Genomic DNA, 23904 nt, shown 5'->3' with positions numbered 1-23904 from the left:
CCACAGATTTCTCTTGCACCCTAGAGATCTTTTAAAATAAATTCTCTGAATTTATTGACATCTACCTTCCTGAGACTTTTTTTTTTTTTTTCCCCCCCTTAGGCAGTCTGTCAATGTAGCTTATTTCCCAACAAGTGCTGTGGTAACTAAAATCTCCCATTACTATCAAGTCCAGTGACTTTGGGTACATACCAAGAACAACTGCGTTCCTTTCTTCTTTCCTGGATACCAACAGATACTTAACAGCTCTAACTAATCCTATTTTTGAGATCTCAAAGCAACCATTATTATTATTGAAATACAAGCCAACATTTCCTCTTTTCTTCCCTTACTGAAGAAGTTATATCCTCTACATGACTGAACTATTAGTGTAATATATATGATAAATTGTCTACAATGCCAATTTTGTCATAATCTTCAGTTAACCCTTGTCTATTCATCAATTCCTCTGTTAATTCTTCTCTGTTCCTCTTTCTTCTACCTTTAGCATACAAACAGCTAAGATACCTGGAAAACTGACCCATGACTCTCTGTCTAATCACTTTATTCCTGTTTTAAATAATCCTATCTTTCTCAGGGGTTAGACCTATGTCCGGTTTGCATTAAGATGAAGATTTTTTTTGTCCTTGCCACATAGTTCTTAATTTAAAGTTCTCTTCTCTCAGAATAGAAGGCATGTAGTTATATTTAGGGTATATCTGACTGATGCCTGACTTGGATGTGAGAGGAGAGACAATAATATCTCTTGAATTTTCAACCTTTTTATCTATTGTCACAGATCCTTCTAAGCACTTTTGATTTGCTTAGAATCATTCTTTGCAGTATCATCAATATTCTTTATTGTATGCTAGCAGTCAATAGAATCTTTTACAACTTGGCAAATTTGGACACTTGTGAAGAAACACACCAGCCATACTGTAAGTGCCAGGTGGTGCAGAAGTTTCCACATCACCTTGAGTAGGAGGTCACTAGCCAGCACCATCTTTTATTTCCTCTTGGTAATAGAAGCTCTGTACTCCTCAGGCTACTGTGTTTTTTGTCTTTTACCATTGAGATTAGGTCCTACTTGCTCCCTGGTCAGCAGTCCTGCTTTTGATTTCAGTGCTAAGCTATTCAGATGTTGAATGCTACATGTCCTCAGAGGACATCGGCAGCCATCTTCCTCTCTGTAGTTTCAAGTTTACTCCTACAATACCTGTACTTCTACCAAACTGAAAGCTCTGTTTTAATTTTTTTGGTTCTGAATGTATGCTGTGGATGAAGTCCTCATGACCATACTCAGCCAGTTTTGATTCTCTCCTTTCATTCCTCCTCTAATTTCTTCTTAAGAGATTCCCCTGGAGATCTAAAAGAAGTCTTCCCGGATTTCACTAGTAAGAAAATATAAGCCAAAGTTCCTGTAAACCCATTCAAGGATTTCATCACAAGATGTCATCATTGTCTAATTTTAAATATATCTACTGAATTATCAGTGTATGACATATTCCATATTTTTCACTGGGTACGAGGTACTATGTAGTACTAAAAGCTCTTCATGGCTGGTAGATTAAGAATATTTGTGCTTGAATTTAATATATTTTTGTTTTTACTAACAGTTCATTAAAACACTGAAGTATAATATAAAGTACAGGACTAAGTAAATACTGAAATGAAGGATTCTATATCAAGCTACATTTGCTCTTCAGTATTATCAGAAATTTTACCGTGTGCTAAAAAGTTATTAGACAAGAAAAATGAAGGTTCCTGAATACAGTACCCAATAATTTAGATGCTTTCAATTTAACACTGAAAGAAATCTTTTTGACTGGTACACTGTGAACATTAAATACATTAATTTCAATCTCTACTGGATAAACTTTTTATACATATTTTTATGCATACTTTTTACATTCAAGTAAAACTTACAAAACTTATACATTCATATATAAACTGATTAAGTATTTTAAAATTATATTACCTGATACTACACTACTTAATTTTTATTCCTAAACATAGGTCAGATCTTGACATTTGGCTGTGTTATGCTTAGCACAGAGTGAGGAAGGAGAAGAGAGAAGGTGAATGAGAAGTTCTGAGATGGAATTTAGATCCTCAGTACTACACCACATGAGCAGATAAAATCTTAAGTAAAACACATAGGGATCCAGACAATGCTAGCATCTGTACACAATTAGACAGGGACTACTGAGGCACTTGAGATGCTTCTTGCCAATGAACTATAGGAGCTTAAATAGAAGAGCAACACACAAAAAAAGGTGATTTGCTGCAGAAAACTTCAGAGCAACCCCTTCATTCGGACCAAAGACCTATCAAAAAATCTCTTAGGTTGTACTATCAGTAAAATAAACCATTGTAGTGCCTTGAGGTAGTGAACAAGTAGTAACTAACACAAGCTAAAATCTTTAATAAAATAAAATCCGTTGTTAAATATCACTGTAATAAGGCTCCACTTGATTGGTTACTCCAGTTGGCTATCAGTGAGAAATAAAGACTCCTTATTTTCTGCTAAATAACCCTATTGATTTGTTAATAAAAATATAATGTACTTGAAGTACAACTTGTTTGATATAATGCATTTAATGCATTTGATATTATAATAGTTCCCTTTGCTTTTCTGCCTAAACTGTGTTTGACTGAACCTGGAAAAGTCATAAAGGAATGAAAAGTAGAAAACATACACATGAAGCTGAATATAGGCAAATCTATAGCAGAATGAAATGTCTTTATTGCAGTCTGAATGTACAGCAAAATTGATTAAATTTAAAGAAAACTAGTTGCATTTTGATTAATAGTAGAGAGCTTGATCTCTTCATTAAGACCAAAATCAGATTATTGTTCTAAACTAGCTAAAGACCATTAAGGAGTTGACAGAGAAGAGAAAAATGTTAGTTTGCCGGAAGCTGAACACTGAATAGAAAAAAAGTTGGGACTCAGAGTCCCCTCTGGAAAAAGAAGAAGCAAAGAGTAGGTCTCCTGCCAACTGAAAGAGCTGAAGATCCAAATGCCACATTTGAATGCCAAGAAAAATAATGCATGCAGTAAAAACCACAAAATGGCTGACGACAAGAGTTGTGAGATATTTTCTGATCTTAAGAAAGTAGAAAAAGAAAAGCAGTGGTCAGTCATAGGAAGGGACAGAATAGTACTTACAGATCACGAAGTTATGTAAATTAGCATATGCATACTGTTGCTTTTGTCTCCTTTTCATAGCTCTTACTCACTGTGCCACTTCTTAATGGACACTTGATTTTGCATTTGGTGCCTGTGTACTACTCTGGTAGTTTGACCCTGGCTGGATGCCAGGTGCCCACCAAAGCTACTCTATCACTGCCCTCCTTAACTGGACAGGGGAGAGAAAATAGAATGAAAGGTTCATGGGTCGAGATAAGGACAAGGAGAGATCATTCACTAATTACAGTTATGGGCAAAACAGACTCAACTTGGGGAAATGAGTTTAATTTATTAACAATCAAATCAGAGTAGGATAATGAGAAATAAATAAATAAATAAAATCTTAAAACACCTTCCCCTCACCTCTCCCTTCTTCCTGGTCTCAACTTTATTCCTGATTTCTCTACCTCCTCCCCTCCAGCAGCGCAGGGGAATGGGGAATGAGCATTGTGGTCAGTTCATCACATATTGTCTCTGCTGCTCCTTCCTCCTCAGGGGGAGGACTCCTCACACTCTTCCCCTGCTCCAGCATGGTGTCCCTCCACAAACTTCTCCAACCTGAGTCCTTCCCACAGGCTACAGTACTTCACAAACTGCTCCAGTGTGGGTTCCCCGCAGGGTCACAAGTCCTGCCAGCAAACCTGCTCCAGCGTGGGCTCCTCTCTCAACGGGTCCAAAGATCCTGCCAGGAGCCTGTTCCAGCATGGGTTTTCCAGGGGTCACAGCCTCCTTTGGGCATCCACCTGCTCCACTGTGGGGTCCTCCACTGGATCCCAAAATCTTGCCCACCCCCAGTCTACTGGTGAGGTGGGAATGTTGGAGAGACGGCCTTGATGCCCTGGGAGCAGTGCTCAGTAGTAGCAACACTTTTCTATCTACCAATACAAAGCACAGCATTACGAGGACTGCTCTGGGGAAAACTAACTCTATCTCAGCCAGACCCAGTACAACTACCATGATAAAAACAATAAGTAGCAAATCCTGAATTACTCATAATATCTTCAGAAATTATTAACGATCTCCTAACCTAGAGTTTCTCCATGAATAATTCTCCCTTCCAGCACTGCAAGTTTCAGAAAGAAAAAATAGTCTGCCAGGGAAACTTATCTAGTGGTTTTCATGATATTGCTCCTTACTCTTTCAGAAAAAAAAAAATCTGAATCTGCTTGTTTTATCTGCAATTATGTTTGTATTCAAATCAGTTATTTTCTCTTTTTCCTAGATTCCCTTCTCACTGTCCAGCTACTGTTAAAATAGCTGTGTCATCTCTACTTAATGGATAAGACACAGTTTTGTCCTGTACAGATATAATGCTCCATGAAATGGACGGTTGTTAAAATACTCTTTTTTTTCTAAATTTTAAGCGATAAGGTACACAGTCTCCTACCCAATACATAAACCCAAGTAATTGCATGCAATTGCTAGCAGGGATGTGCCAGTACAGGTGAGTTAACATAGCTTTGCCTCAAGACCAAATTATTCAGACATACAACTCAGTTTTCCTTCCATGTGTTAGGAAGAAGACATAGTAAAATACTTTCAAAATTATTATCAGCACAGTTGCACAGGTTTATTCTGACATACCAACAGTCTAGTCATGACTTAGAGTTCTTAGAATTCACTGTGGTAGGGGAGGTTTGCAAATTTTCCCATCATTGCTAACACCAGTCACTGGCTGTCAGCAACATTTTCAGCCCTGTGCCAAATATTTGCTCGAAGCAGCTATTAGATTTATACAAAGCTTTGAAAAGTGTCAGCAGCTATTGGATATACTCAGGATCCCACCATTCCAAACAAAAAGTCAGCTGAAAAAGATTGGAAAATATCCCCGTAGTAGAAAGGTTCAGTACGAAGACATTAATGAATATTTTTTCTGGTAAGATTTCAGAACAACATTAATGATTCCAATATGCTATTTAAAGTAACAGCTCCAGGATACTGGACCTAATGCATCTCTAACAGTAAACAACATTGATTCTGCTTATGGTTATTCAAATACCTACAAATGATTTCAACACAGTGGGTTACTTAGCAGTATCTTAGCCACAGTTTCCCTATAGACAGTTAAGTCAAAATTAAACAAGTTAGTTGTTTTTCTTACTTGTAATGTGATCATTCATCTCTCCCAGTCCAGTATTAATTCCAGCATCTATTGAACTCATGATTTTATCAATCTACAAAAGAGAGAACAGTAAAAACAATTGACAGGCCCCATTTCTGTTATATTTTAGTTTTTCATGCATAAATTTACAACATTATTACTCTCATTAGGAAAAAAACAATATTGCAAAATGCAAAAATCAAAGTTAGACAATTAACTTCACTTTGATTTTTATTTTGCAACATTTGTACGCTAGCAAAAGCTAAAGCATGATTGGTATTTCTTTGTCTGCTGTACAGTTCCTTTCATACCGATGACTCTGGTCACCTACATATAACCAGCAGAGGTCTATTTAAGCAGTAATATTAGTGCATAAGAATATTGTTTTGTCTGTTATAAAGTACTAAAGCAATTGTTCAGTTAAGATTTCCAGAGAATTTCCTAGCTGCCTTTTTTCTATCTGCCCCAAAGCCACTGAATAGATATGAAACACAGCTGTGTCCCTGCATACCGCAGAATTACATTGTTTGTGAAACAGCACTACATGGATCCCCAAACTCATTTGCACATTTCTAAATTACACTGAACTTACTACATCAAAACTATTATACCTATTTTATTATCTGTAAGAACAGGACAAAACAAAAAGTGAATCAAAAGACTGGTGTTGTCTAAGGCGACAGACACAAAAAACCATGTTTTACGCAGCTTAATATTAGGACTATTAGGAAAACTGACTCCTTTTTAAAAACTATGTATTAGTCACTGGTGACAGGAGAAAATCTGGAAATTATTTAGAACTAATAACTTTTTTTTTTTTTTTTAATAAACTACATTTTTCTTACTCTTAAGAACAATCAAACCTTGATGTCCCCCTAAAAAGGCAAACTTGGACCTGACTTGAATCAGGATCTTATTACAATGTATACAAGTTATTAGGATCAAAACCTGATCCTAAGTACCTTTCCAATGAGAAAGTATCTCCTTTACAACAAAAACTACCTTCAGATGCCCTAGCAAATCAGACATTTAGATGAGCTGGGAACCTTTTTATAGAAAAATAACTGATCACACAAACAAGCTCTGGGCTCTTTCTGAAATAAAATAGCACTCTGGAGATATATACATTTCCCCATAGCAGTCATTTTAAAGAGAAATGCTTGTTTCTCTGTAGTAGCAGTAAAGATCTAAGTACTTCCCACTTCTAATTTACCTCAGTAAGATGGAAACTTTTGCATCAATGAAGAGTTACTTACATTCTTGAAGTTTAGCACAGAAGAAAAAAAAATATTAAAACCAAGGTGCCTAAAAATTATTTAAAATCTAGTTCTAAATGTAAAATAAAGTCTCTTTTATGAGCAAGCATGTGCACTACAAACTCAGTGCGGACATTTCTTTTAATAGTCCTGAATTTATTGTAGTTATAAGTGTATTCCCACTTCACACAGGAGTCAGGTATGTGCCAACCATTCTGTACACAGGCTACCTACCAGTTAGAGGATACGTTATATAGGGAGGGTTTGTAGAATGCCTATCAACCTCAAAATCTTAGTCTCTCTATTCCCGCCATTTTCTCTTGTCTATTGCAGGCATGCATTGCCATGGTGGGAAATAATTAGCAAATAAGTAAATAATGGACATAGCTACAAAGAATTTTACCATTTTTATTTGTGTCAGTGGTGAAGGCTTTAGTTGAAAATAATTTCAATGCCACAACAAATTGCAGAATTACTTCTGGTTAACTTCATTCACTATGGAAACAATAGACTTCATTAAGTGAGCAGCATTTTGAACAGGAATGCATCTCATTTTCTGCCAGCTGTCAAACTACCATGCATTACACTATGGCATACTCTCCGAGGATTTGCAGTGTGGAAGATTCACTTTTTATTTAATCTCTGAAGCTGAAAACAATAAAAATATTTTCACAATACCATATATTTGCTTGTACTTAAAAATGAACAAAACTTACTTCTTCCCATTCTGATGTGAACGAAGGTGTTCTCTCCGAATTCCCTTTGGAGCACTGTTGGTTTGGTGTGGGTTCACTCCAGTTGCTTCTTGCTTTTTTGTCATTTGGTGGATGGGTGATAAGATTAGAATCAGATTTCGAAACGTTTTTGCTCATATGCATTTCAAGCAAAGTCTTTGGTAAAGATCGTATTCTGCCAAGTGTGCATGCTCGCTCCACAAATCCCCCAGTGGTAATAACCCATTGTTCACTTATCCTTGCTGACGTGCCAACCAGTGTGTGATTTTCTACTGGTTTAGTTTTAGTATGAAATATGGTTCTGTTTACAACTGGTGGCTTTTTTTTCTTAACAGGAGGATCAGTGTTGCTTTCTTTCCGTAGCTGTATCTGCTGCGCTGTGCTCTTGCTCAAAACACTTTTCTCTAGTGGACCACTGCACTGGTTTGCTTTGCTGTAGAGCTGGAGTGGATTATCAGGTGGGTCACAAGCAGGTGATGATCCATGAAGTAAGCCTGCAAACTGCTCAGCGGGGTGTCCTGCAGGAAGCTCACTTTCAGTGGATGTTTCTCCCTGGCAAAGATGCTCTGAAATGAGAGAGTACCTTGTAAAAAAACAGGGTGATAAAGCACCACAAATGACAAAACCCTTACTCTCCACAAAATTATTTTTGTATGCTGCTTGGTTCTTTCTTATGTACAGAAACAAAAGATACTTATGCCATGAACTGATTTATTAGCCCTTAAAAAACAGTTCTCTCCTTAAACTTGACTGTTTTGTCCTGACTTGTTGAAAACCAGCCAAAAATACTCAGTGCTACACATAAATTCCAGAAAAACCCAAATTTATAAAACAAACCAGGTCATTGCTATTTCATCAACTTGATGGTGTTTCTTTTAATTTGCTATTGAGTTGAAATGTGTACAAATTACACAGTGTGATGAATTAGCTAGTTAGTTTGTAGGTAGTAAAACACATGAAGAACCAGTATTGTCAGGAGTATTGTTAGCAATTTTTCTTTTTATAGTTATTATAATAATAGTGAATTTACACTATGATGCCTTTTTACTGACAGTCTCCAAAGCATAGAACTGAGTGTTGGTTTTATTTCTGGAAATTTCTGAGAATAGATTCAGAGTAACAGTAACCACTAAAACAAAAAAAAAAAAAAAGGAAATCGAATATTTTTTAAACAAGTTTTATATGCAATTTAATACACACACACTAAAAGGAAGTACGGAAAAATGCACTTTTTGGCACAGTTCATAGTGTGTTATTAAAAATTTATAGCTCTTTTTATGCCTGTTGCTGTAAGGACTAGGAGAAAAAAAAAAAAAAGAGACCTTTTTCTACCCATGCTGTCTCATTTAAAGTGGTGGTGTGGATAACATTGCTCTATCCACATGGCATTAAGTTAGCACATTCTACTCAGAATAATTGTGCTCCCAACCAACATTTGCATCTCTATAACTACTTCATTAAAAATAAATACATTCATCTCATTCTTGCTTGAAGTTGTATGTTCATATGTAGACTCTAACTGTAGGACTTTATGCACAGCACTACCTACCAGAAGGAATCAAACAGCATCATCGTAATTTGTAAAGAAATACAGCAGTTTCCTCTTATTTGCTAAAATATCTGCTGGTTAAAAAAACCCATAAAACATCATTTCCAAAAGGAGGTAGTATTTGATTGTATGAACGATAGAAGAAACACATTGGTGTGTACATCAAAACACCATTGGCTCTTTTACTAGTCAGAAGCTTAAAAATTTAAATTTAAGTGTTTTTCTTATTTCTTAAAATATTGTGATAAAATTCTAATCAAGATTAGGAGTGCAACCTCAGAAAATCTACATTTATTCTTTGGGAAACAACAGACTAGAATATACACTTAAGACACCTTACAAATAAAAAGATGTAAAGATGTGTGGTGTTATGGCAAAAGGTTGAATGTGGGATGTGACAGAGCTTCAGGAATCAATAATGCCAGAAAACTTGATTTGGGGGAAAAAAGCAGGGGAAAAAAATGACATGGGACATTCTCACTTTCTTTGATTTCTGAAAGTTGCGTAATTAATTGTATGTCTGCAAATTTCAAGGTGAACTTAACATGAAAAATAAATGATGCAAATAATGATTGACTTTGGTGGTTTTCCCTTACATGAAAAACTCAGTAGCTGTGATTCCAGTCCAGATTAGGATGTCTCATTTTACATATTGACATGGGTAAGAAGTATGTAAACTCCTACCATAGTCAGAGATGAGGTTGACAAAGTCAGTGCATCCTAGAGAGTGATGCCACTCACTGTATGTTGTGGCTGGTCAGCTGAATCATTCCCTGTACTCTGCTAACTGTATTGACTAGACTGCCAATGACTATAATGGGAAATGGCATCCAGTTTGCATTCAGATACCTACATTTAGATGCCTTGATCATGACCTGAATCCTATTCCATTGTTCCAGAGATATGTCTTACAGCTGTCTGCTGAACACATTTAAGAGAGAAATGTTTTTATCAGGACAAAGTAAGAAAGAAGAATAAATAATGTAAACGAAAAGTTTACAGACACCTGGATTAAAAGAATTTCACTAATATCTACATTATCTTCACTAATATCTTTGCTACATCTATACTACTAAATGAAACTGGCCAACAATTATTAGGATCTGAAGGAATTACTAGCCTCATGTCCTTGAAACTAAACTCTCCTCCTTCTCAAGACAGTGGTGGCCCATCCAAACAATTCCTGGGAATGGTCTCTGGCCTCAGCTAAAGCTTGTGCTATGTCTGGGTCCTGTCTGGGTCAGTACTATTCAGTATTGGCCAAACCTTGCCAAAACCCACACAGCAGTTTAACAGTACAGATTGCTAAGCACCAATACCTGTTCAGTTTACTACAGTAAACAAAAGAAGTTGTTTCTGAGAATTCTCATTCCTCTGTGGTCAGTAAATATATCTTGTGAGCACTAGGAAGTGTGTGTTTGTGTGTCTTACATTCTAGCAGCAGTGCAGTGACAGCATATCAAAACACTACTCTTGCTTATTTTGTTAGTTCAAGTGGCAGCAGATTGCAATGTATCCAAAGACTCTAAGTATGAACCTTTTCAACTTGATCTTTCAGTACAGTTATTGTATTGTGCATATACAAGTATATACATTCTACTATAGGTATAACTTTCATATTTAAAATATCCACTTTATAACACTTTAAGGAAGCTAGGAAAGATGAAAATTAAGGTTGCCTGTGAAACCTTTAGTCTTCTTATGTGTTAACAGCACTGTATTTCACCTTTTATATGATCACCTACTATTTTTCAAAAAAAGTCTTCCTGTTGCATTTCGTGTTCAGAATTAAGTTTGCTTAGTGAAAGGGAAGCTCTTCAAAATTTTATATTCTCCTTTTTCAAAAAGAGTGGTTCTATTACCTATTTACTGCACAGCATTCAAATTCTTCTTTGAATATCAAGTTATTCAGCAGCTCCTCAGATTTTTTATGATGCTCATTATCTAAGGGGTTCACAAATATGAACTCATGTACTTTTACAGGGTGAGGCAGTAACATGATAGCATCTTAATTTGATAAATGGCAGATAAGGCAAAAGGAGGTAATGCTGAAGATGTCCACAAATTTGGGGCATCCAACTTGAAATTCTTTAAGATTTACTTAGTTCAGAGTACTTAACATTGTATAACACAAAATATTTTCAAAGCACAGTTGCTATTGACTTCTGTAGTTCTATAAATCAGATCCCTAATGTCTCAAATTCAGCATTCAGAAAACCAAGGAATGCTGTTAATGATTACTTGGGTAAAGTTTGGTCTGTCATGATCAGCATAACAAAAACTCTGGCAGAGATGGAGTAATGCCTGTGCAGTGTTCAGCTGCCTCAGCTGTCAGTTATTTTCTTTGGCACCTTTTGCTTTATCTAAGAGTTTCCTTAATTATATGACAAATGAAGCAAAGATCTCATAGCTATGCCTTCTTTACCCCATAATTTGAGCAATGCAAACTAGATTTATACTGGACAATGAAAAGGGTGGATTGTCAGGAAAAAAAAGGCATGCTGTCATGATAAAGGTTAAGAAGCAAGCACCATTGCATGCTGCACTGCAGCCCTAGAACAGGTTATCCAGAGCGGTGGCATTTCCATCCTCAGAGGTTTTCAAGACTTAGGTAGGAAAAGTCATGTCTGACCTGATGATGACAGTTCTGCTCCAAACAGGAGGATGGGCTAGATGACTTACAGACATCCCTTCCAACCAACACTTTAATGATCCAGTTATAATTCTGAATCCTTTAACTTTTAAATTGATAACTGTTAAACCTAATACTCTTTTAATACAGATCTGTATTATTATTTTAGCTTCCTGATGTAATTAATGCTTAATATTTTCATGTTCAGAGAATAATAATAGTACAGGGATGGACTATACCACTGCTCTAAAGAGTATAATAAGCTACCACTCACTGTGTTGCTCTAAAGAAATCATAGAAATAAAAAAATAATCTGTGCGATAGTCATAAAATAATTTGCCAGAGTACGCTTTTCTTTCTTGTTCCAAGCCAGTATTTGTTGACCTAAGACCTGAAGCATGAGATATTTAAAAACCTCTTAAAACGGCACCATATCTAAAACTGCAAGTATATTCATTGCTCATTTGAATGTTGAAAATCTCAGTCTCGAGAACTTGAAGTATGAAAAATTCTAAACAAGATAATATTATACTTCTGTATCCTTAATAAAATAGGCAATTTTACTTACAGAATAAATCCTTCCTTAGTTTTTAATAACTACCTATATCTGAGATTGGTGGCTTTTTATTGTTGCATATTTCTACCATAAATTTTAAGACCACTGATACTGAAATCACTGTTTATTCTGATGCTTAGTGATGCACAAAATGTGATATATATTATTTCCTGTCTGGTTTTAAACATACCAAAATGATTATTGTTCTTTTAAATACTGCTGTGCATTGAAAAAAATCCTTTCATTAAGTTGTCTATACTGATGATCAGTGTCCTGTGTGGTTAGAATTAATCTTAAAACAACTGATATATCTGAAAAATTCAGACTCTCCCTTCCTATTGTGTTCTATCCCTAACTTTATCATATGCTTTTAAACCTTTTAATTAGATGCTTTGTTTTTATCTGTTTCAAACAACTTAACTGGCACTAAGAAACTATATGATATACAATTACATCACATAGGTCTATACTCAGTGTACAGTAAGTTAATGGTACCAGTTTTGCTTTCTCATGGGCTTTGAGTAAGTCTTCTGAGAATGGACTTTAAGAAAGACAGTGGGGATACCAGGGAGAGAGAATAGGTGAAGTGCAAGGTCTTGGATTGAATCCCAATGGTGAAAAGAAGTCTTCTGCTTATGATTTTTTTTTTTTGAAGATTTATTTTTGTTATCTTAAAAAAAAACAACAAAAAGAGATCTTGCTTCCTCACTACTGCTACTGCTTTTCCTACCACCTTATCTTTTTACTTGAAAATAGTATCCTAAATACCAAAACATAAACAGATGTCAATTCTACAGATCTTTATTGTTATTACAAGTGCACATACAGCTTACCCATCTGAGTGGATTACTTCTGAAAACCACTGTGATACTGCCATATTTGTGTTGCATGGAAAACATTTACATTTGGAACTACAAATAAACTCAGTTCTGCCATAATCTCAAAACCACGTATACACATTGCTATTATCACCAGTTTATATACAACCAAACTGGCATTTAGGCAGCAGATTGCAATTCAGTCAGCTATTTATTTACACACTGGTGCAGCCCAGCACAGTTGCTTGTGGTACATATATAGAACTCTGTGGAATACCATTTCTCACTTTCTGTATTTGAGTTATAATTTACAGATGCTTCATCAAACTCGCATATCTATTTTCTGAATCTGACTCCAAGACTACAGAGCACATTAAGAAAATGAGCATACTAAATATGGTGACTTTTGCATTCATGTAAAGTTGGAAATCAGCTTATTCACATTTGTATCTCAAGAGATTCCATGTTCAAAACTAAAGTACATTCAGGAGAATAACAGTTGTTAATAATAGTAATGAAAAGAGCTGTAATAGATAAATTATAATGACAGATTTACATCTTCAACAGGCATCGCTGTTGCCATGGCACAAGTTTCTACTGTAAAATGAAAATCCACTAAAAATTTGTTCTATAACTATGGTAACAACTGTATTGTGGCACCTGCACTATCAATCTGTTCAAGTTCTGTATTCATTTGATCCAGAAAGATGTTTTTAGCAGCACACTCTGCACATGTGTAATATCTGCCCAAAAATGTATTCTTAACTCTCTTTTCCACACACTCAGTTAATTGGTAAAACTAACAGTCACAGCTGAATAACATTGGGAGAATAGCCTCTCATCGAAGGATGGCAAGCAAAGTCATCTTATTTTCATGATAAAGATTGCTTTAGACACACTGGAATAGCTTCTGTAGTGATGATATTGGTTGTATTGCCAAAGCGATATCATAAAATGGGATGATCAGAAAAAAAAGGTGTAAGACAGAAAACTTATAGTATTTAAAAAAATGAAGTATCAATATTCAGGAAGGCATTATTTCACACAGCAAACAAAATGGTGTTCTGACCAAGCTCCAGCTCTTTGATGGTAGTATGTTGGCTGCCCATATCTTTGATGAGGCAGTGCAATGTTTTCTGTCTATTATAGCAAGGTACTATGGACCTGTGTGGGAGTATAACAACACTATTACTAAGCAACTAATGAAGAATGTGGGCTTCTACTGTCACCACCAACAACACGGAAAAGGAGCAACAGTGTCCAGCCAGATTGCTGTTTCTCCTTCTGCTTCCTCTTAAATCTAAAGGAACCACCAGAAGGTGGTTTGCAAGGTTGGTGTCGACAGTCTCCAGGCTCTGTGCCCAGGTTCCAACATTAGCAGCTTCTCAAAGCTCTTAGAAATCACAGTAAAATCTCTGTAGATGACGTGTTTGCTCTTACTAGCTTCATAACTGCCAATTCCACTCCTTACCATCACAGTCTCCACTGGACTGTGTACTTCAGGATTTTACTGCCTCACTATCACTACCTTCTTGGTAGTTTCATTTTACACATTTTACTCATCTGTTTCACAATGACTATCAGGAACTGCAAAAGATGAGAAAGATTTCAGGGGGAAGTATAGTTCCATATGGAGTTTTCTGAACAGTGCTTGCCAGCCTCTAATGAAGAAAAAAGCTTTCAGTGGGAAAGGATATTAGTTGGCAATTACTGCTAATTCTAACCACATTACAATATCTAAATATAGTTCTTGTCTAAAATTTCATCAATATCAGTGTAATCTGGTGCAGATAGAGTTAATTTTAACTCTTAGAGATGTACTGACTCTCCTGTACGTTTTCAGATATTTGTTTTGATACTCACGTATTCTGTATCTGAGGGGGACATAAGTGAAATTTTTACATAGATCACATAAAGGGTTAATCTTTATCTGCAAAATTCAACCTAGACAAAAATAAAGAGCTGCAGCAGCCACCTCCATAATGCCGTTTCCATGAGAATTTCTTTCTATGTGACTATATAAGGCATGGCTCCTAGACGTCTTAATGACAGACAGCCTCTCATGAACCATCACATTTTAAAGCATAAAAATCTACCTTATACATGCTCATTAAAAAAAGAATCCTTCAGAAAACTGTGTTTTCTGAAGGATTCTTTTTTTAATGTTTATGGGCTAAAATTTCATGTTAACATGTTTATTGGCTAAAATTTCAGGCAGATAAAATAATGTTCAGCATCCCCCAGGTGAAACACTGGACTAATTTAACAACTGTGTTCAAGCTAAAATTCTACTAGAATATTTCAACTCTACCGTGCATCAAAAAGAAAAAAAAAAAAACCACAACTGTATTTCTTTGTAACACCCAAGCAATCTTTCACAAGAAATTCTGAGGAATGAATGGAAATTGATGCAAAATGTAATTTTGCAGAAAGATCACACATAATTGCATTGAGAAATTCTGTGGTAATCTCTTCTTGAAGGAGAAAGCTAGAAGTTGAGTGGGCTGTGGCTGTGCTCAAAAAGTACACGTTAAATTGACAATGTAGTACAGCAGGGAAGAGTAATAGAAGAAAAATTGGTGACACTTAATAATGAAAATCAGTGCAAAGAAATATGAATGTGACAGATGAGATCTTGAAACCATATCCTTTTGTTGAAAACTCTAATGAAACCTTGCTAATTGTTCCACTTCTGATACTTCACACATCAAACGCAAAGAAGGAATGACAAAGTCCTCCACCAACTGGGAACAAAACTTGCTAACTGTCAAGGCAAAGAGACTGGAAAAATAATGGATGATTTTTAGAATGCTGTTTCTAAAAGGAGATGCTGCTCAACATTTTCAACACTTGTATTTGGAAGCAAGGATTTGCCTAATTAACAATTTTGTTTCCCCAAGCATGAGACAAAAGCAGAAAGTATACAAAATGTATGTTCTGGCATTTGCACAGATCATACATTTCTGTCTTTCCTAGCCTTAGTAAAGAATATATTTCTGATCTGAGCAGTATTTTTAAGATACTTAAGATGTGATACAAAGTAGTTTGCCTCTCCTCACTTCATTCCACACACAAGCTCATCTATGTTCTGTTTCATCTTATGTTTCAAAGCCAGCAAGAATAGAATTGCTGCTTTCATAAGAAATAATGTAAAATAAAGATGCCCCCATCCCACATTGCCTCATTTAATTTTTTGCAAAATTTCTTGTTACATAGTAGAAACAAAGCTGTAAGGACAGAAAATGTATAAATATTCAAAAGGTCTAGCAAATACCTCTGGCAGTAGAATTGCAGTCCAGTTCTAGATGTACATACATGCAGTCATGGAAGATTACATCCAGAACTGCAAAGTTTTTCAACTCTATATGGAACATTTACTGAAATTTTATATAATTACTTACATGTAACTGTTTCAAAACTAGTCACTAAAAATAATGGTCTTTTAGCAAGCTTGCAACTCACTAAATCTTTTTTTTTTATATATATAAATACTGTGTGGGGAAAATAAAGGAATAAAAAATAGATTCTGTATATTCTTTTTCCCCTAATGATTTATTTGGGGGTTGCAAATGTGAAAGGATAACCATATAAGTTCTTTTAAAAAGTATTTACAAAGCATAAATGATCTTAAAAAAAAAATCAATCTAAACGATTATGTGCAAAAGAATTTAGCTACATGTATTAATTTTCTAGGCAGACTGACAATCTCTGAACGATGTTTACTTTTCACAAATAACTGTAGATACTTTAAAAAGTAATGTCACACACAGGATGCTTAAAGCAGATTTTGTGAAAGGAAAGTAAGAGATTCGGGTGACTGAATACAGACATATATGGCCATTTTAGACACAGTAGGGTATCCAAGGTGACTGCAAGGGTTGACAGATGTGAAACACAACTTATTGGAAACCTGGATCTTTCTGGAAAAGTAGAAAGAGGGCAGAAGGGGTATCTGGAGTCTCCAAATTGGTCTAGACATCTCTGTTTAGGCACTTGAATTGTTTCTTAGAAGTTGTATAGTAGCAGACAAGGAGTACTGATGGAAGTACCATGTAGACAATACATCTCAAAGAATCCATTACTGTAGAAGAAACAATTGCATTATGTACATACACCCCACTTCAGATGACTTAGATACACTTACTTTAGGTAGGAACTGAAAACTTGTCAGCATTTTAAGCAATAATTGTTGGATGCTTCTACCAAACTAGCCATCAAGCGAAGAAGCCAGATCACCTGAGTGGCACAGAGCATGAAAGGTTGGCTAACCCCAGGTATCAACTAAGGAAGTTTTGGAAACATAGGTACACATGGACATTTTGAATTAGCCTGCTTTGAATTAACTATGACTGCTATGAGAGTCAATGTGTAGTTTTCTTAAGCTACAAGGATGCAGAAAATCACTAGTTTGATTTCAGATTTAGTTATACGAAAAGCAAGCATTAGACTACAATAGTTCAGACATGGAAGAGCAGTGAATGAACTTGGATTACAATTATCAATTTTCAGGCTCCAGCACAAATGGCACTTTACTAAGTTCCCTTAGTAAATAAAAATAATTTTAAAAAATAATGAAAAACTCTATGAATCATCAACTAGTTGCTGCTCAGAAGCTCCCACAGATTTATTTCCTTGGTATTTCCAAATATAGTTCAGTTCGTTAAGAACAGAGGGTCTGCCATCCATGTTTCTGAACTACAGAGTTTGATATAGAGAGGCACACTTTAATCCAATTAAAACTCCAGTTACGTAACTGGTTGAAAAGTCACTCAATGTAAGTGCTGCACATAGAAATCCTGAATGATTTATCTTCTGTTAGGGTCTAGTGAAAGTTAGAGGACAGAGTTTCATTTAGTGAATAGCTGTGGCAACAGAAAATATTACCACCCACCCTGCTGCTCTTCAGCCAGAAGGTATCATTCAGCAGCTCCACTGCTGGAGCTGTTTGTAAGAATTGCCTCTGATCTGCTTAGGGCAAATCAGCTGTGCCAATTTGGGTGAAGTAGTTGAGGTGATCTGGTTTATTTTGCTTGAGATGGATTAGAAAGTTCTCATAGAAACCCTTCTACTGAAGCCAGATCTGTGGGTGGCCATCTATGAAAGAAGTGCAATAACAAGGAGGTGCTGGCAACATCTTCAGTTGCTTCCACAAAATTCACTGAAGGATGATATTTCTCTGCAAGGTAAGGGTTGGCTTTCCTCTCTGAAACACATCAGGTGGATATCCCCCTCAGGCACCAAATCACTCTGCTTTTCAAATGTTACCCTACTGAGAATAACATTTTCTTAGGTGGAATAATGTGCATGATGACAATAAATATTAGCGTGGTCTAATAGAGAGGACTAATTTACCAAGTTAAAAGGATTTAAGGTAGTACAACTTTCAAAAACATCCTCCAGACTGGTAGCAACACACGAATGAAGTTGTTTAAGAGTCTAGGAACTGTAAATAGGAAAACAGAATGTAAGTCTAAGGGATCAGAAAATACAGTAATATTGGCGGGAATTACCCCATTATAGGCCCATAATTGACAGCCCAGATTCTGCTCAGGTAACAGCCTGATCAGAATATGAGGAATAATAGGTTGTAGAAAACTCTTTCTCACCAGAGAATCCCATCCAGTTGTTGGCACATTTTAATAAGTACATGAAACTTCCTTACTGTGTGATCAGACACTTTGGATTTAGAAAGCAACGTATTTTCAGAGTTAACTAGTTCTTATCAACAGTGTCAGAAGAAATAAATGCTTTAATATAGGTTATATAGTTCATCAGGTTCTTAAATCAGAAATATCTGAAGCGAGACAGGCCTAAAATGTTATTATTGCTTCATTCTGCTCTACTTACGTTTCACTCAGTCTGTGGAAGATTGATGAACAAACATCAATAATTATGTTTACTCATGAACTAAGGACTCAGGTCAGCCTGATCTGATCTTACTATTGTACATATATTTCTGCTGTTTAAGCAAGTGTGCTTGTATTTCACCTGAGAAACAGGTGAGGAGAGAACAGATCACCATGATCCTGTTTTGTAGATACATAGACAGGCAGAATCTGCATCAGCAGGGAAGTCCCATGGGAGTACCAGGTGAGCTGATACATGAACATATACCTCCTGCAGACAAAGCTGTGAATTCTATCCTGGTTTACCAACCTCATAACTAGGGATTTTCATTTTTAGCTGTTGCATGACTAAAAATTGCTACCCAAACCACTTTTTTGTATCTATTAAACTTCAGGCCCCCTGTTCTTGACCCATTCAAGAACTCTTCTACAAAAGTCACGTTCTTGGTCCATTGCACTGAGCATGTTACATGCTTTGGTTCTCACTGTTACTTTTAAGGAAAGTTGTAGCATATAAATTCTTTCTTAATAAACCTTCAAATTCATCAAATAATTGATTCCTGTCTTTCATGTGCTGGCAATGCCCTGTTACTACTCTTTTGCTATTTTTACTTCTGCTGAGAAGTCATGTAGCAGAATTTAATTGTTCCAATATTTCATGATTCAAAAGGATTTTAAAACAACTGTGTATTTCAACTAAACTGACAGCTGTAGAAAAATTAACATTGGTATTCATTATGTTGCTGGAAAAGACAATTCCTTGTATTGCCTCAAGCCCACTGTTGCTGCTACACAGACTGACTGAGGTTCAGGATCAACTTGCTTTGAAATAAGACTGATTCTTCCAGTGTTTTCTTCGATAAAGTTCTGCTCCAGCAAATTGTCTAACCTACCAAACACAGAAGAACTGAGTATGCAGTAGTTCATTAAGTCAATCATAACTAACAAATAATTGCAGAAACAGTATTACAATTGTTTTGATTAGCATACTCTTCATTCAGAATAAATTGCAAATCAAATGATCACAGTCTCCCGAGAAATTTACACAAGTCACTTTTTCCTCTCTTAAAAAAAGCAAATAGGCATCACTAGCAGCTCAACATATCAGACACCACCATAACAGATAACAGAACAAAACCTGGTAGATGTTTTCATTTTTTTATTTTTTTTTTTTAAAAGCTTTTATTGTTAAAATAATGAGAAATTACAATGAAAACATTTTAATCACTTTTCCAATTAAAAGTGGTCAAACACCTTATTGCTCTCCTTTTGTAATATAGGAAGGAAAAAAGACAGGGAGAAGGGAGAGAGAGAAGAGAATAAGAATAAGAGGAAAAGACAGGAGTCATCCTGAAGACCACAGATTCTAAACCCAGGAACTTCTGATAAAATTTTCAAATTAGAATTTGTCCCAAAAAGCACTTTTATAATGTCCAGTGGTTTTATGATTTTTTTGTTAGTTTTCAAAAATCTCATGAGGATAAAAAGATGAAATGCCAAGTATTTAGCCAATACTTTTGTCTTGAAAGCACTTTTATGTAAGCACATAATGTAAAAAAGCACAGTCAAAAAAAGTCAAGATGGTCACTGCTGGAATAGGTTACCTTGAAAATAATAGTATTATTAGCACTTCAGCTTATGTTATTTAATTATTCTGCCTATCTGCGCCAACCTAAATGAAAGAAGGCTGATGAGGGTGGTGGGAATAAGTGGCATGCACTAGGTATTTCCGAGGAGAATGACAGGAGTTCTTAAATGAACAAGGAGTGAACTACCAACTAGGACACGTATACTGGCCTCTTTGTAGCTCAGTTAACAGGTAATTGAATTTTCTTCAAGTCTTTAGGTGGAGAACAAGGCACTAAGCTATTAAAATCTTCTCTGCTCAGAGAATAAAGGGTGAGACAAAATTTAAAGTAATTGGAATAGCTACAGTACTGGTAAACAAAGAATGAACCTGTGGAGAGAAAAGAGGCATATAGGCTTTTTTCTTTTTTTGAAAGCAACTTCCTTTCTTCCAACCTCCTCTGTGGATATTTATTATAACTTGGACAAACTTGAAACAAAAATATCCATCTACAAATATATGAGGAAATATGGTATGTGTTTCCAAACAAAAATTAATTCCACAGACATGACAATTGATCAGTGAAGTTTAAAAGTAAATTTTAAGTGAAACTTGATTTCAAGTTCACCTAACATTGCAGTCCGTCAATTTAAAGAGTAAAAGTCTGTAATTTGCAAGTGCCTTCAAAATACCTCCAGTCAATCTGAACTTTAATTGTTTTGATCATTTTATAGCAGTCCAAGACACGCAGTAATCACCATAGAGAAGTACAGCAGTCTGAATCAAAGTAACTACCTGCTTCTTAAAATTGGCATCTTTCTTCTACTTCAGTTAAATCATACCTTACACTAAAGTCAACACAGCAATGTTTTTACCACATGAAAGACAAAGATTCAGCATAAATCAGTCATTTCCAAGGTCTGATACTTTTTGAAAGTTTCTGAAGTCAGTGCATTGATAAAGACTATTAAAAAAGAAAGATCATCACACTCGTACAACTTTACTTCACAGTTCTCCGGTGAAGGGTTGCAGAGCAAAATGATTTTTTCCCTACATGGCTAACTCTCTAAGAATTCCTGTTGAAAAGTAAGAACTCTAAGCCTTTTTGTGGTATGAGTTCTCCTTAATCAGTCAGTTAGAAAGACTGACTCAGAGCAAGTAAAAATATTTCACCTCCTTTGTGGGTGTGAAAGTATCACTATACACCGAGATGTGATAGCTGTATAGCGGGGAGGTGATTCTGCCCCTCTACTCTGCTCTGGTGAGACCCCACCTGGAGTACTGCATCCAGCTCTGGAGTCCTCAGTACAGGAGAGACATGGATCGGTTGAATTGGGTCCAGAGGAAGACCATGGAAATGATCAGAGTCCTGGAACACCTCTCCTGTGAAGACAGGCTGAGAGAGTTGGGGTTGATTAGCCTGGAGAAGAGAAGGCTCCGGGGAGACCTTATTTTGGCCTTTCAATACTTAAAGGGGGCTGATAAGAAAGATGGGGTCAGACTTTAGTAGGGACTTGTTGTGAGAAGACAAAGAGTATGGGTTTAAACTAAAAGAGGGTATATTCGGGCTAGATATAAGGAAGAGTTTTTTTCATGATGAGGGTGGTGAGACACTGGAACAGGTTGCCCAGAGAGGGTTACAGATGTCCCCTCCCTGGAAACATTCAAGTTCAGGCTGAACGGAGCTTTGAGCGACCTGATGTAGTTGAAGATGTCTCTGCTTATTTCAGGGAGGTTGGCCTAGATGACCTTTAAAAGTCCCTTCCAACCCTAACCATTCTATGATGCTATGATTCTATGAATTTTAAAGGCAGGCATCAGAAAAAGTCTCTTAGCTGGTTAAAGTGGACTAGAGTTTAAGGCAATGCTAGCCTGTCTTCTCCTGAAGCTGATGTGTATGGTACAATGCATTTAAAAAGAATAAACACACAGCAGTTGGTAACTCAGATTCATAAACTTGAGGTCAGAAAGTGCGATTTGTATTTGTCCTGTGTATAAAAGCATAGAATAAGGAGGTTGTCTCCCTGAACAATATGTACATTCAATAGCAGACCCAAAGGAGTTAAATGAACCCAGTTCTTAGGCATCATACAGATCAGCTAATGTCCAAACTCCAACCACACTAAATATGAAAATCAGTGTTCAGTTTTAATCACGATATCATTCTTTTCCAAATTAATGTTTATTGAAGTATTTGTAAAAGGCAAAGCCCATATGATCTCACTTAATTTATATTTCACACTGCATTCTAAACTGAATATACAAAAAAGCTGCTTGAAGATTTTGAAAAGAAAAAGAAAAAAGGAGAACACTTTAAAGAAGAGCTAAAATGCCTGAGAAATAAAAAATATTCAAGAATATTGAATTAGAAAAGGCCACCACTGTAGACCACTCCCCCAGTACCAAAAACCCCACCACACACGTACCTAACATGCAGAAGCTAAGGGAGAATCTGAATTCTAATTATAGGGAACTATTGCATTTTACCAGAACTGCACTACTTGGCAAGTGCTTTCAGTCTTCTTGTTACATCTTGTGTCTCCTGTCAGGAAGCTCATTTGGTCAAGATATTGAAATTAGATCTCTCTGTATTTCCTTTGTCCCATGTTCCTCTCCCACAGACACTGCAAATATAAATCACTGCCCAGGTGCAAGCTGAGGTTTTCAAATACTTGTTGACTGGACACTGCTCAGTTTGCTGTCTTTCTATTGATGAAGTGATTTGCACGGAGTTGTTAGTTTTACTGCGTACCTTGCCTGAGGTTAATCATGTTTAAATGCAATTTTTCTTACCCAAATAACAATTACATTATTTTTGTTATTACATTTCATTTTGCTGCTCTAATTAGACCTATAGATTTGTCATACACAATTTCTGGACTAATTCATAATAATATTGTCAGTATCACAATCATGACAATCATGGGAAAACCTATGAAAAAATTAATAATAAGTTTACAGTAGCTGAAGTACATTTGAAAATATATATATTGACTCAATTAAAAATAACAGAATAACCGCAAATACTTTTTAGTTATTCTATGACAGGTAGTTTTTCTTTGCTATCATAATTACATGACAGATGTCTTCTTGTATTAAAGCATCATCTTCCTCAGATGTTTAGCTGTCTCAACAGTGCATTTTCTTAATATTTTCCATATTCACTCAGCAAGCCTTTCAGCTATTCCATGTGGGAAGCCCAGCCATGCTGTTCTGGGTTGTAAACCAGGTTGTAAAAACAACTGATTGTTAAGCCAAGATAACCTTCAGTCATGAAGCCAGAATTTTTTCAGTAATAAGAGACACCTTCTCAGTCCTTATACACTTATTTCTTTGCTGTGAAATCTTACATATGGCCTATGTTTTGATTTCTGAACAAAGATTACTGTATTCATGTATCCACAGTCCCAAGTACTTTCTTTTCCTTCAGTCATTGTAAGTCTCCCGAATGTTATGAAAACAAAGGAACAACATCCCAGACCCAAAGAAATAGTACAATGCTCAGGTAGTGAAAATCTGGAAGCCAAGATTCAAGCATGGCTGGAAGCACATACCAAGATCATAGCTGATCTGTGGACCAATACAAGCAGAAGTCATGACTTTGGGCCCTTGAAGAAAAATCTTCAAGAATTCCAGTAATACCTGAAAATCTAAGGGCAAAGAAGCAAAGCTCA

General features: G+C 36.0%; 1 protein-coding gene across 14 annotated transcripts in view; it reads right to left on the bottom strand.

The window, feature by feature from the left end:
• ANKS1B (ankyrin repeat and sterile alpha motif domain containing 1B) overlaps positions 1-23904 on the bottom strand; it is a 437905-nt gene that overhangs the window by 214236 nt on the left and 199765 nt on the right. For all 14 annotated transcript variants that reach the window (XR_004409587.2, XM_033010256.2, XM_033010249.2 and 11 more), the window contains 2 exons: positions 7245-7828; positions 5273-5345 (listed from right to left, as the gene is read on the bottom strand). Coding sequence is in view for 13 of the 14 variants with exons in the window: in XM_033010256.2 (XP_032866147.1) it covers positions 5273-5345; positions 7245-7828 (657 nt within the window). In the remaining variant the exon portion in view is untranslated. The remainder of the gene's footprint in view (positions 1-5272; positions 5346-7244; positions 7829-23904) is intronic.

The sequence above is a fragment of the Tyto alba genome, unplaced genomic scaffold (genome assembly GCF_018691265.1).
Source record: "Tyto alba isolate M040663 unplaced genomic scaffold, T.alba_DEE_v4.0 Super-Scaffold_2, whole genome shotgun sequence".
Classification (NCBI taxonomy): domain Eukaryota; kingdom Metazoa; phylum Chordata; class Aves; order Strigiformes; family Tytonidae; genus Tyto; species Tyto alba.
The sequence above is the reverse complement of the archived record's forward strand: the minus strand, read 5'-3'. Positions and strand labels throughout refer to the sequence as shown.